General features: G+C 40.4%; 1 protein-coding gene across 1 annotated transcript in view; it reads left to right on the forward strand.

Annotated features, from left to right (window-relative positions):
- The first annotated feature begins 4,884 nt into the window (after positions 1 to 4,884).
- CLIC5 (chloride intracellular channel 5) overlaps positions 4,885 to 14,194 on the forward strand; it is a 67,873-nt gene continuing 58,563 nt past the window's right edge. The window contains exon 1 of the mRNA XM_035322310.1: positions 4,885 to 5,415. Within this exon, the coding sequence (XP_035178201.1) occupies positions 4,933 to 5,415 (483 nt within the window). The 5' untranslated portion in view covers positions 4,885 to 4,932. The remainder of the gene's footprint in view (positions 5,416 to 14,194) is intronic.

The raw sequence follows: 14,194 nt of genomic DNA on the forward strand, positions 1-14,194 counted from the left end.
TACTTTAAAGCAAGCAAAGACATCTCAGTTTGCTTAGGTTATCAAGAAAGATTTGTAGGTTCTTGCTTAGACCGTGTAAGTACCTTCACAGAGAGCCAATAAAATTGAAGGACCCGGTAACTAAAGCATGAAATTGTAGTGGGAGCCAGCTGGAGATGACTTCCTGAGAAACTCCAGTGGGAGCAGATTGCTGTTCCTAAGCAGGTCTAATAATTAGTGAAGCTGCTCATGGAACTGATGGATGGGGCACCTCTTGAAGCTTCCAGGACTATGGCAGTACGATGGCATGTCTAGAAGACGTGCAAGTTAGTGGCTTAGATAAAGGGGTACCCAGGTTAAATTCTTGTTGTACTGGGAATTTAATTAGACAGTGTAATCTTGCTTTTTGCCTTTAATCTATGAGAAAATGGGAGGTACGGTGTTGAGGGGTCTGATGGTGTTCTTGTTGTTCCTTCTTCACATCATTCCCTTCTGCTCTGAAGGTGATGGATATTTGACCCTAGCAGTGCAGGAATTTCTTTAAAGCTGGTCTTCAGCTTGACATTTTCAAATAAATCAAAGCTGGAGGTGGTTATTTCTGTTAGGATTACACGGTGAGCAGATACAGTTTCAGTAGGAGCTTCAGTGATCTGATTTTAACATGCTCTTCTGTCAGGGATATAGTTTATCCCTGGGATAAAACAAAGATGGTCTAAGCAAACAGCTTAAATGCTAATAAATGTCTGTGTGTGTTTGGGTTTTTGAAAGGAGCTCTCTGTATTTCTGCAGAGTGAATCTAGGTTCCTAATGTGAGTTTTGATGCTCACTTCTACACTCCTAAATGTGGGTGAATTCCAAGCTTGCTGTCTAAAAGAGCTCAGGTGACTGAGGATTAAAGACCATTGCCAGAATATATTTCATCTTCTGACATTGTTCATTCTAACATTGCATTATAGAAGGAATCAGCAATGAGCTTCATCTAGATGCTGAACAACAGACAGATAAGCTTAGTAAAACTGAAGTTTTTTAAAAATGAGACTACTACATTTTACTGGTTGACAGTAAGTTGTGTCTTATGGATACTAACCAAAAGTTATGGTCAGAATCATGTTAATTCTGGTTATTTCTCCTTTTGAAAAGAATAAAGCTAGAGTGAAAAAGACAAAAGAAATTCAGTCATAAAGTGAAAAACAAAACAAAACTAAGCTTGAGAATAAAAACTTTTGTTGTGTGCATTGTCCATCCTTATATGAGCTTTGCTGCTTATGGTTTATGTGGTTATTTCTATTTTTGAAAAGCAAGTGACCAATGTTATTGGGTGGTTCACATGAGTAATCATTTGTAATCAGGTAAGTTCTGAGCTGTGGCACTAAAATTCTTTCTGTCTTCCCTGCAGATGAAATGGAGGGGTTGTAAACCAGCAGCGGGTTCATATAATGTGATTTGAAACACACATGGTTTTCACCAGGTGTAAATCCTGGCTGGTGGTTGTGCTCCCTGTGGGGCTTTATCACTGGCACAAGGGTGAAGTCTGGACCTTGGAGCTGAATGGTATTTTCCTTTGCTCTTGGTGGGGACGCAGGGAAAAAAAGAACACGGCTAACTCATGTTTTTGACTAATGAAATCAACACCAACTCCTTTTTTTTTTTTTTTTTTTTTTTTTTTAAAAAAAAAAATTTTTTATTACGCTTTTATTATATATTTTACCTGTGATATTTTGTACCCTCCAGCAGGTGCTGCTGCATCCTGCTAATGTCTTTGTGCAGGAAAAAAAAAAAAAAAGTAGTTCGTTGTAATACCAGACAACTGTCCTTTGCTCTTTGTTTTGCTCTTAAAGACTTATGAGTGTGTCCTTATCCTTTTCTTCCTCAAGTGATTTGCCATCACGAGTGATTAAGGAGGGAATTTTTATGATCCCAGAATATTTAACCCTGAAAGTGCCCTGGATGAGAAAGGTTTGAAAATCAGTGGGAGTCACTTATTGAGGCCATGCTCAGAAGAACTTGACCAGATGCAGATGGAAATACAAGTGGATTTCTACAAAATGAGAAGAAATGCAAGTGCTTTCTTAAAAGCAAAAGATATTTATTGGAAAAAAAAAAAAGTTATAAAAGTTCCTAGTAAGTTCATTGATTTTTTTCCTAGGTTTCTTGAATTTTACATCTCTTTACTATAGTGACAAATGGTAGACTGTACTGAAAACAAAAGACGCAGGAAAGTTTGTAGATTTATGGACTGGAACAGTTTTCTGGGGCAGCACTTTCTAAGCTCGGAGCTAAACATGGAGAAGAGTGCTACAACCTCAAAGATCTGTAAGGTTATTATTAAAATTTTTTTTTTTTGCCTCACTGACAACTTTGAGGAGTTGTTTTCCTTCTTGCTGTTTGTCTTTACTGCAGTTACAACTTGAATTTTGCATGCCAACGCTAGGTTAAAAGCATCTGATCGAAGAATCAGTAAGAAAAGCAGAAGAGGCTGGAGGTATAATTCTGTTTAATTCTTTAAGTCAGCAGTTACAGAACACCCAAATTATTGGAAGACTCATATGACACAGCAGGTGTCTGCTTTTCCATAAAGTTTCTCTCTCTGACAATGCTGTTGTATGTCTGCCATCCGTAAAGGGATGACTGTAGGTTTAGTGGCAGATCTTTCAGACCCTGTCATTTAGGTGTTTACTCCCTTGCTGCTATGCAGGAGGTCCCACAGCTTGCTCCTCTGTGCAGTTCTTTGTTTTGCATTTCTCTTCCTCCTGCTGCACAATTTCACTAATTCCACTGTCATTGGGACTTCACTATTTCGGATAAGGGAACTGGATGTGCCCAGGAAAGTTCTCTTGGGCCTCTAGTTTCCTGCAGGGATCTGTGCACAAAGAGAATCCCGTAAAATCCCAATTTAGCCTATATTTAGACAGAGTTTTGTAACAGTTTTTTTTTTTCCTAATAACACTGAATTTATTTTCACTTAATAGTAAAAATCCTTCAACAAACCCAGAATGTAAGCTCTGTTTTACTTAAAGCAATCATTTCTGGATATAAATCATTCTACAGGCGAGTCATAGTAAAAAAGTTAAGTCTCTAAGTTTGATTAATGAACGAAATGTCATGGCAGCATTAATTCGAGCAGTAATTTTAATTCATTATTTTTACAGTTTTATTGGTAGCCTAATAGCTGACTTTTAATGCTTGAAGTTTGCAATATGGATTACACAGCACACATTTCAGAATCTTTTAGGTCTCACGCACTTGTGAGCAACAAGATCTCATCGATCTCTGTTGCTTGCATCTTTCTACGGTATTGCTGGTTCCATGCAGAGAATTCAAATTCTCTGCTGTAGTGGTTTTCCTCACTGTTACAGTGATTAAACATGGATGTGAGTATGATTTTGGTGCTTTCTGGATTATCTAAGAGCCTTAGAAGGTGAGTCCAAGTTTAATAAGCTGAATTATTTGTTTGCTTTTGATAGATAACTTTATTAGCAATCTAAAAAGTTCAATGTAAGAATAATGACAGTAAACTACAGTTGTAAATCTCAGGCAGGCAGCAGCTGTTACTCTACCACGTGAAACAACATGCATTCCCCTGGTCGTTCTGATTGGAGATTGCTGGAATCACGATCTTTCTCTTTAACCTCTCTTCTGGGTTACTTTTAGAAATTCAACCTAGCTGTAACAGTTGCATCTCAGGAAGTTTTAAGGATTTTAAATGAACCTTAATCTCAACGTAATGGGGTGATGGGTCAGGAGAATGCTTCTTGCTCCCCAGTTTAGTGGTTCTTTTTTTTTTTTTTTTTTTTTTTCCTCAAGCCCATAAAATTAAACAGAGTTAAATTCAAGGTATTTTGTTAGTAATCTGCATAGCCAAAAAGCAGTAAGCACATAGATAAGAAATCTTTAGATAGTAAGATCTGAAGCTCTCATAATTCTGGTAAATTCAGAACTAGGTCTTTTAGAGGTCACATCATCCTGTCCCAAAGCTGGATGTATTCATCTGCTGAAGATTCTGTGGAGATTTGTGAGTGTCTCCATTCCTTAGAGGAAAAAAAAAAAAAAAGGTGGATAACTAGATTGCAAAAGTCAAGTGGAACTAACCCAACTTTGGAAACTTGGGTTTATGTTTTATAAATACAGAGATACGTAAGGTAAATGTGATTAGAAGTAACGACATACTAAACTGTAAGTGTGCATGATTATAGTTAGCACTTAGTGCTTTCTTTTCCTAGACTTCAAGGCTCACAAGTATGTTACAGTTTGGACCATAGTTTACAGATGAGAGGATGAAGGTGATAAAAAAAAAAAAAAAAAAAAAGGACCTGGTTCAAGGTCCTAAAGTAAACCCGTGGCAAAACTGGAAAGTGTTAAAGTATGTTGCCTGTTTCTTCTGGATAGAGCATTTTATGATTTTTTTTTAAGGTTTTATTTATAGTGATCATTCCTGATTTGTTGATGATATTGATGATGTTTTAAGTAACCACTGAAATGTTGCAGATTGCTCATATTGTTGAGGCAATTTTACCTTGCTTTTCCTTGACACTAGGCTTTAGTGTGTTGAGAAGATGTTTGCATTTCTATCTCATTACACAAGTGAAATACTACATATTTTTATCATACCTTTCTAATATGGTTAGGTGCTCCAGCTTTCTTTTCACTCTACTTGGCCAGGAGATAAGAGGAACAACAAAAAGTGGTTCTAAAGCCTAAGATATAATTACCAGCAGTCAAATCAAGAAAGGGGTTAAAAGTGAGACAACCGTATCATTTACTTCAGCGGAAGTGTAGTTGTTGATTTAAAGGTCTTAGTAAATTATTGTTGGAGATCTGTCATGTGTAGCAGAGCATTCAAAAAGCGTACCACAGACTCTGCTTCCTCCCAAAGAGAGTTTATCTGTCAACATCTCACTTTAGTTATAGTCTTTTAAGGTACCAGAAGGCAGGTAAACTCACCAGCCAGCAGTCATGGAAAATCAGAGCTCTACCAGCGTAGATGTTAATGACACCAGTGTCTTTGAGATTCCAGACTATGAGGAAGACAAAGGGGATCATCTTTACAATCATGTCCCTGAAGATCCAGCTTCTCCTTCTTCTGCCACTACTGACCCAGAGATGATGGACTGTAGTCAGGAGAGCCCAGAAAACAGCCGCAGTAATTCTGTGGCTTCTCAGCATGAGGCTGATGGGGAGATTGGATCTTCCTCTGAACACAGCACTGAAGATGACCACCCGTACCAGGGGATGGATCAGATGAGTCAAATGCAGGAAGATAAACATGTGGAGGACAGAACATATGAGAACAACATATTTTGTCCTCCAGGCTTCCAGTTGCGTCGGAGCCAGAGCACTTCTTCCAACTCTCCAACTTCCCTCAAGTTCCCCCATAGCAGTAACTTGGGAGAAACTGACAACTTTGAGGAAGATTATGAGATTTTCTTGTTTGTAAAGGTAAGAGCTTGGATGCTTTTCAGAGTACGCTAGCTTTAAACCCCAGATCTATCTCTGAGTGTCCTCCAAATCAGTAAAACACAGCTACCCACAGCTTTGTTCCCAAGTCTGCTGCCTGCGTGCTGCAGGAGGCCAAGCCAGACTTCTGTCTCTTACATCTTAAGACACAGAAAGAGAATACTTGTGTGGAGGTGCTTGGGATTTCTGCAGCTCAACTGGAAGTATGAGTGTGCTGGCAGCATTCTGGTTGTGGAAGCAATTCATTAATTCTGTAAGATCTCCCTGTGGTTACACCTAGACTATTAGACTATTACTTGAACTAGTTCAGTTAATCGGGTTCAACCATCCCTCTGTTTTGCTATCTAGTAGCTCAAATGTCATAGTTATTAAAGCTATAGAGAAAACAAAATATACAGTTTAAATAAGGGCAATAAAATCTCCTGAGGTGCTCATCCCTGAAAGAGGTCTTTCTTTTATTTCCTTCAATATTTAGATTTACATGTTTTTGTGATTCAAGAACTGTTTTCAGAGTTCTTCATTTATGGCAGGTTTAAAGACCAAGATGCAACATGCACAAGCTAACTTGTCCATAGCTGGAAATGACTAATGGAGAGCCAATAGCCTAAAGAGATACTTCTTTGGGTTGTTTTAATGAAATGGATGGATATTTTTCTCTCCAGATAGTCTTATTATTTAGAGCAGTTTACAAGGACAATCAGCTACAGAAATGCTACTCTGGAATATCAAGTGATTGTATAACGTGACCTCCAGCCTCCAGCCTTATCTAGACTACCTCTAATAAATGCTTTTATAACTTTGAAAACATTCAGATATGCAGATTCAGCACTTACACTGATTAGTCTCTGTCAGAGTTCCCCAGTACAAGAGTGACATGGAGCTACTGGAGTGAGTCTGGGGGGGGGATCAACAAGGTGCTGCAATTTTCCTCTTTTCCTGGGAAAAAATATTTTCCTTTGTTAAAATTCTCTTGCTCTCAGCCATGCTGTTTTTCTTTTTAATAGTTAGGTCCTTTATGTACTGGAAGACAGATATCAAATTTCATTTTTTTTTTTTCCTAAACCAAACAAATAGAGTTCCTCCAGCCTGCCTTCAAACATGAGTTGTGATTGGAGGCTTTGAGTGGTTAGGTGTGGTGTGGTGTTTTTTGTTTGCTTGACCTCTTCCAGACTCTCTCCAGTTAATCTGTATATTCCTTCAGCTCTGGTTTTCAGGTACAAGTAGTGTATTTAGCAGTGCCAAGTAAATACTACAAAAAGTGCTTCTTTAATTCATCATTTGCCCAAGTCTCTAGTCAGGATGCTTCATTTGCTATGCTTTAGCATATTTATTTATCCTTAAACATTTAGGATGACAAAGTTCATCTTCCAGCCCTGGAGTTTCCCCCGTCGAGGTTTCTGTCATGACCCAGACCATGCAGTACTTGCCTGTTTGCATGTAGCTTGTAAGGGAGCGCTATTGCACGGATTGTGTCTGCCGTTTGACTTTGAGAGCATTAGGTTTCTCTTAGGGATGTGGTCTGACCCATCAGTGAAAACAGCGTGTTTTTGAAGGCAGAGAGTTACTCTGGTGTAAATACGGGGTGAAGGATTCTATCACCAATGCTTTTTGCTCTACTAATGCATACAATGCTGCTCTATCTGTAATACACCTGCACCATACCATGCAGACATAACATGGCTTTGTGGCTACCTTGTAGACCCTGCTATGGGCAGGAGACTGGTAAGCTCTTAGGCTTTAACGTGTAAACCTAGTAAGCATGTAACCTTTATTTTTAAGGAGGAAAAACGTGTTGTGGGTCTCTTCATAGCTTGATTTAGGCTTACCTAAATTATTCTGTCCGTACATGTGAAAAGCTAGCGAGTGGCGGTTCTGCTACAGATAACGTCCAGCTCCCCGCCTATCAGTCATGAACAGAACGTGTGCTTTAACAGCAGTTCACTTAATCTTTTGGATACAAGGGGTAAAAGGTGTTGCTTCTGACCTCTGCTGAGCCCCTGCATTGCTTGTGCTCCCTTTCGGCTGGTGGAAATGACCGTGAGCCAAGGTGCAGCCGCCCCTCCTGGGCCGCCTTGGGCAGCGACCGCGGCAGGGTGCAGCCCAGTAACGTAGCAACAGCTTCAAAATAGGGACCCACATTGTCTGGGAAATGTTACTGCACAGTGATTGCAGCCAGAGCAAACACAAAGCACATATGTAGGTCATACTAAGAGAAAATTAAAAGGGGATTTATTTACTGGTTTCTTCTTGGTGTTTTTTTTTTTTTTTTCTTCTTTTTTTCTTTTTTTTTTTGACTCCCTTTTTGATGTTCATTAAATAAAGGTTGTTATCCAAGCCCCTCTTGTTCTTTTCTTTTGAAACATTTTGTCCTTTGTTATATTTTAGGAGAGGAAAATGATTGGATTTGTGGATTGATTACTTTTTTTGCTCATGCCATCCCTGACAACTAGCAGTGCAGTCAGCTGTTAAATGGCTTCCATCCAATCTGGAGTAGTTTGTATTATTTTGAATTGTTTATTGCAGAAACAATAACCGAAAAGCAACTGTACTGAGACTGATGTTCTACAAGGATGAAGTAACAGATAGTCCCAGCAGAGCAGTTGGTAATGATACATGTAAAAAAATCTGCTTTTCCTCTCTGCTCTTTGTTTTCTTTAGATACAAAGGATTGGCTTTGGCTTACCTAACCTAACTTCAGGTGTCTGTAAGCTGTTAACTGTGTCTCAGCAGGAGGCCTAGGCTCCTTTTGCAACAACAAGCTGACGGAAATGGTGCAATAGGATGTTCCTTTGTGTGGCCAGGTGTAGGCACTAGCTGTAGGGTAATGGTAGTTGCTCTGCAGACTCTTGTTAGTTTTATCAAGTAGTGACTTAATTCAGTTTGCTGCTTTGGGTGCCTTTTCCCTCCTGAGCTCCAGCTGCCTCAGCAGAAGGCCATGAGTGTCCCACACATCCTTTCTCATATCTGTTTATGGATTTCTCAGCTCTCCTATGACCTTTCAGGTAGTGCTGGATATCAAGATCGAGGCAGCTGAATTGAGCCATAGATTCCTCTGAATGCAGCGAGGTGGCAACCTGAACTTAAGGAAGCTGAATGCCACCAGTTTAAATACAAAGCTTGGATGACCAGTTAGACTAGAAGTTTATTCTGGTAGTGGGTATCATTAGGTGAGATATTTCTCACTCTAATCAGTCTGGAAAAAAACTTCACACTGATTTTTTCAGGCTATTTAATGTTCCTCTTTTTCTTTCAATGTCTATACCCAGCAACAGTTGAAGTGCAACCATGAACAAACATCGTGATGTTGGACAGTTCACTGGGCAGTGTAAGGGATAAAACTGCAGATGTCTTAGCCTCTTACTAAGGCAGAGAACCAGCACTCTTTTTAACTTTAGTCAACTCTTAACCTTTTTATTTATTTACTTATTTAACAGCACCCCCCATAAGTGCTTATTTCAACTATCATTGTTTTATAGTTACTTTTTATTTTAGACACCAGCATAGAAGAGAAAAATCAAATGAGTTTACTAGGTTTGCTATCTTAGGTACTAGTTCAAACTAAGCTGAAGATTTTAGTCATGAACAGAAAATCTGTTCTGTGTCTTTGGATCATAAAGGCCTGTGTTAGAGGGAAAATTTCCACTGTTCTGTAGCATTTACTGGTTCTCTCAGAAATATTTCCAGTGTCCTCTTATACACTCTCATAGCTGGAAAGGTACATCTGAATATGTTTTTATATCAGTGTCAATTTTTTAAACGCTTCCAAGTGCTTAATGGCAAATGTTACAAACCTGTATGAAGCTACCTTATCTGGGGGAAGAAAAAAGGAAGAGGCATGTGTCTCATGAGTCATTGACATGCTATCTGCAGGTATGGCTTTCTTGTTTAGACCTCCAGGTATCATATCGAGGAGTGATACAACTGTGGTTGACATTTTAATGTTGGTACAATTCTGATAATGTTGCCAAACATTGGTGAGCTTCATGGAGATGTAACAACACAATTAGAAATAGATGAGAAGTAAATTGCTTAGTGCGTAGGTCTGGTTTCAATATAGGCAAACAGTGTTTGAAAGCAGCATTTTGATTTGCAAGTTAATTGATTTTCTGTTGCAGCTTCCATGCAGTCACCTCCAAGCAGTCCACAAGTGATAATGAAGTAAAACTCAAGAACACATATTCTGAGAAAGAAATATCATTTCCCTGCTTGCTTATATGTCTAAAACCATGAGGTACACAAAGGAGAAAATCTTTGCACAATCACCAACATGTTTTTTTTTTTTTTTTTTTAGTTCATGGTAATCTGAAGAAAATTTTATGTACCTGGAGGTGACCTTTTGGGACACAAAATTAAGTCCTTTTGTGTCACAGGCAGCCTCATCACATAATATATGACTCATAAACAGATCAAGGTCCGTCTGCAAGCTGAGTGCCCATTATTACTCATTTTGGAAGGCTGTTTCAGAATGTCACTGCTCTGGTGGCTTGACACCTTACTCTAATTTCCAAATGACATTTATTCATGTGCAGCTAATGCATCGTTGTTCTTGTGCCAGCATGGTCTAATAGCATTCCTTCTTTCACTGGGCACGTCTTTTGTCAGTTTAGGCTTCGACTTCCTCAGGTGTTTTTGGACTAAACAAGCCAATCATTTATTATTATTTTCTGGACAGCCACTTCTGCCAGTCATAGCAATTCCCTTCTGCATATATCTTCGTTCCACAAAGGTGCTTTTTTTTCACAGCTGTGTCCTGTGTCAGGTTGCTTCTACTTTTATAACTAGACTAAACAAGAAGCCAAAAAAGATTATTTTAATAACTTCCTTGTTTAAGATATCTACCGTCATTTAAGTAAATAAGTCATTCAATTTAAGTGAAATGTGCAGATGTAAACACATTAGAGTCAGTCAGAAGAAGCCTCATTAATTTCTTGGTGCCTTTCACAGTTTTTCACTTACCCTGACACCTGTTTTCCTTCCAGCAGAAATATATATATATATATATTTTTTTTCTAACATCCTTATGATGTTTCCTAGTCTGCCTACAGAGCACCAACAAAGCCTAATTTTCACTTTCCCGTTGGTGTACTCACACATACTGGTCCTGAGCTTTGACTTCATCAGGTTCAAAGGGCTTCTCTCTGGATCCTTAATTGAAATCTTAGTGCAGTTGTTTCCCTGTCTGTATTACTGCTTTTTAGGAAATCTTAGCATCTGTGTGTAGAAGCTCAGAGCTTTATTCCTGTATCTTGAGGACTGTCTGGGAAGAAAACAGAATTAGAAGCTTATACCCGAATATATGTGTATTTAATCTCTCCCCTGACTTCTGCCCACCTGCATTTATGCTGGTTTTGGATTTATTTTAAAATGTGTTCAAAATAAATTGTAACTTGCTCTTTCTGAGGTGTTGGACACGATTTGAGATTCAGATGCTCTGGCAGGTAGGAGACCTGCACCCTGCAAAACAGCAGCCTGGGGGCCAGGCAGGGTGCCCTGGGCACCTCACATAGCCCTAGGGGCTGAGTTTCCATGCTACAACCCCACCATCACAGCCCCAAATCACTGCAAAGTCACATTTCTGTGGAAAGATCTAATCAAATGTACCAGAGAAGGGTCCGGTATCAGCCAGGTGTGATATGCCCAGGCACCCGCCTTTCTTCTCTTTCCGTGGCGATGGATTTGTCAGTAACCACCAAGCAGATTCTAGTTACACAGCGCATAGTTCCTAAATGACACAACAAAGAACACCTTAGTAAAACAAAAGGACAGAAACGCAGAGGCTGATTTATTATTCATCCATGTATCATTCTGCAGGACCGCATTCCGCGCTGGGCTTCGCGAGGCAAACTGAATTCTCTCTGTTTTCACCAAATGCAGGCAGGGAGCGTCTCTGTTGACTCAGCAGCTGCCTCCTGGTCCTGACTACTCATTTACTTCGGCGTGCGTCGCCTTGGGTTAATGAGACCACGTAGCCACCAGCACAAGTTGGGAGCAGCCAAAGCACGGTCATCGGGCTCCTCCCTGTGAGACTGCGGAGAATGAAGTTTGGACCGGAGCAGGGTTTCTTTGAGGCATCGGGTGCTGATTGGCCCCGGGCCCCGCAGCTGATAACAGCTAAAAATAGCAGAGTATAAAAGCAGAGCCCGCAGCAGGGCTGCCCTGGCCTTTCTTCTGCGGCTGCCGGCCAGGAGAGCCGGTGCTCCCTGAGTCCGGGCTCACAGGTCACCCAAGAGCATTCTCTGCTGCTTAATTCCCCTTAACAATTAACTCGTCAAATAAAGGCGCATGCTGGGCTGCGTGACTCAGAGGGGAAGGCACCAAGTTCTAATTTTAAAGCTAACAAAACACTCCAAAGGACAGCTTTTCCAAACACAGCAGGACAGGTGGGCCAGTGGCAGGGCTTTGGGAGCATGCTGGCAGCGCACCTGTACCTCTGTGCGCGGGAATGTTGTATGCACACACACGTACCTGCACGGGGAATGTTCTCTAACTAGGGGATTCTGGATACCTGGAAGTGTTTTTATTAGATTTTTATTTGGCACTAGTGGCATTGAGGAGTTCAGGAGTCTGTTCTCAGCCTTGCTGCTGACTGGGGTGGTGTCGGGTCACATTCTTGCATTTCTGTTCCCTTCCAAGCTTCATCTCTCTTTCTTTTTAAATGTAGACAGTGGGACTGGGAGCAGTGACTTCAGCATCTGATTTCACTGCAAGAGAAACCTTTGGATGTCTGAAGCACTGTGCATAAATAAAGGAGGCAGACACCTGTGTGAAAAAAACTCCCCTTCTGTAGTCTGACAGAAGTTATATGGAATTGAAAGCATTGTAATCAGGGAAAGCATTAGGGAGACTTAAAAATAGGTGGCAGTATCAGCCCTATCAATAATAAATAATTCCCTCCTGGATTAATTCCAGTTGCTATGAGTCCTCTTCTGTGATTTTATGAAGCTTTGCACTATGGAATTATGCAGAACTATGCACATGGGTGGATTCCTCTTCAGTGTAACTATAGGGTGTTATTTATTTATTTATTTATTTTTCCTTGTCTATAATAGGTTTATAATATCCTGCAACCTCATTGGATGACCTGGCCGACTTGCCTTCAGTTTTGATTTGATACACTTAATTATCTGAAAAGGTCACTTATAACTGTCTAGTCATTTTCCCTAAGAACATTCAATTACCTTTTAATTTATGTTTTAATTGAGAGATCACTCATAGCAAACAAGATAATTGCAGAAGATGCTGGTTTGATAATTCTGTGAAATAAAGTCTTTCTTTTGTGCTCAGGAAACAAAGCATGAGTAGTGCTGGTAGGAACTCCCATATGGTCCAGACACAGAACTGAGAGGAGTCACTCTTGGCAGCACACCTGACTTCCCCTTTCTGAACCCTTTGCCTTTCTTCTTTGAAGGATGTTTTTCAGTGTTAACCTGAATCCGAAAGAGAACCTGAGAGTCTCTTACAGCTGCCTTCCTCTGCAGGGGGTTTAGGATTTCTCACAACATCACAAAATGCCTTTATGTGTATTTATGAGTATGTCTGGCATCCAACTCTCACTTGCTGTTTGGCTAGGAATGGATGGAAATTGCTAATAACAAGTAAAGGGCTCCATATATCATTGGCATTTTTCTAACTAATGTAGGTCTCCCAGGAAAAGCTAGTCCATTTTCTACAGAGTTGTATCGTAATTGTCACCAAGCAGTGAGACTGGAATATCACAGCCAGCGCCCATGGGCTCACATGTTCTTTATAAAAGTGGTACCTGCCATACACATTGTGGAAATCTTCAGATTTGGGGAAAAGATAAAAAATGGAAAATCTTCCATTTAAGATGAAAAATCTTTCTTCTTTCAAATTGGTCTACCCAGTACTCCTAATTCTGACAGACTTAAATGAGACCCTATCACTGTTCAGACTGTGCTCAGAGCTAAATTTCATGCTAAGATTTACCTTCAGACTTAAGCTAAGCTCGTTAAGAATTGTCACCACCTTCCTTCACCTAGGGATGTGATCTCATAACCCATGCGTGGTGCTAATTGTCACCAGTGAAATCTAATAATTTGTGAGTGTCGCTGCTGTTCAGGCTGTGCTCACCTAACCTCATTGCCCCGATCCATGCTGTTGCCTGAGTTAACAGGGCTGTGAAAGGGGTCCCTAAGCAAAGAAAAAAATAAAATGAGATCTAACAGTGTCAGGACATTGAACCTTTGTGTTGAAGAAAGAAAAGACCAAGCCAGCCTTCATTCATTTCATAACAGCTTGAGGTGATGCACTAAGGAAAGTGAGCTTGGTCACTGGCAAACTTCATGGAAACTTTAGCACAGAAGTACCCAAAGGTGAAATGAAAAATGAGTGAGCATTTTCTAAGGAGAATGGAAGGGTTACACAGTCCACTGGAGGCTCAAGGTCAGCCAGGAGCACTTAACCCAGGCGCACAGCACTGCCATCGACGAGATGTTGTCCTATGCTATTTCACAGTGATGGGTTTATCGGGGGGCCAACAACCACAAGCCCCTTTCTTAAGCCAAATAGCGCACATGCCATGGAGGGTGCTGTAATCTGCAGATGCGTGCACGTAACCTGCTGTGCAGGTTGGTTATGGCTTCATCTGGCACAGCTAAATGTGGCTGCTGCCAGCACTTGAACCCCAAGGGAAGTGGTTTGAGTCACGAGTAATTTCAAACTGAGCTTCTGAGGCTTCATCTTTCAGAAATAACGCGCATCGATACGGAACGTAATTTCTGCAGTTAGCCAAATTGCTCGC

The sequence above is a fragment of the Oxyura jamaicensis genome, chromosome 3, assembly GCF_011077185.1.
Source record: "Oxyura jamaicensis isolate SHBP4307 breed ruddy duck chromosome 3, BPBGC_Ojam_1.0, whole genome shotgun sequence".
Classification (NCBI taxonomy): Eukaryota; Metazoa; Chordata; class Aves; order Anseriformes; family Anatidae; genus Oxyura; species Oxyura jamaicensis.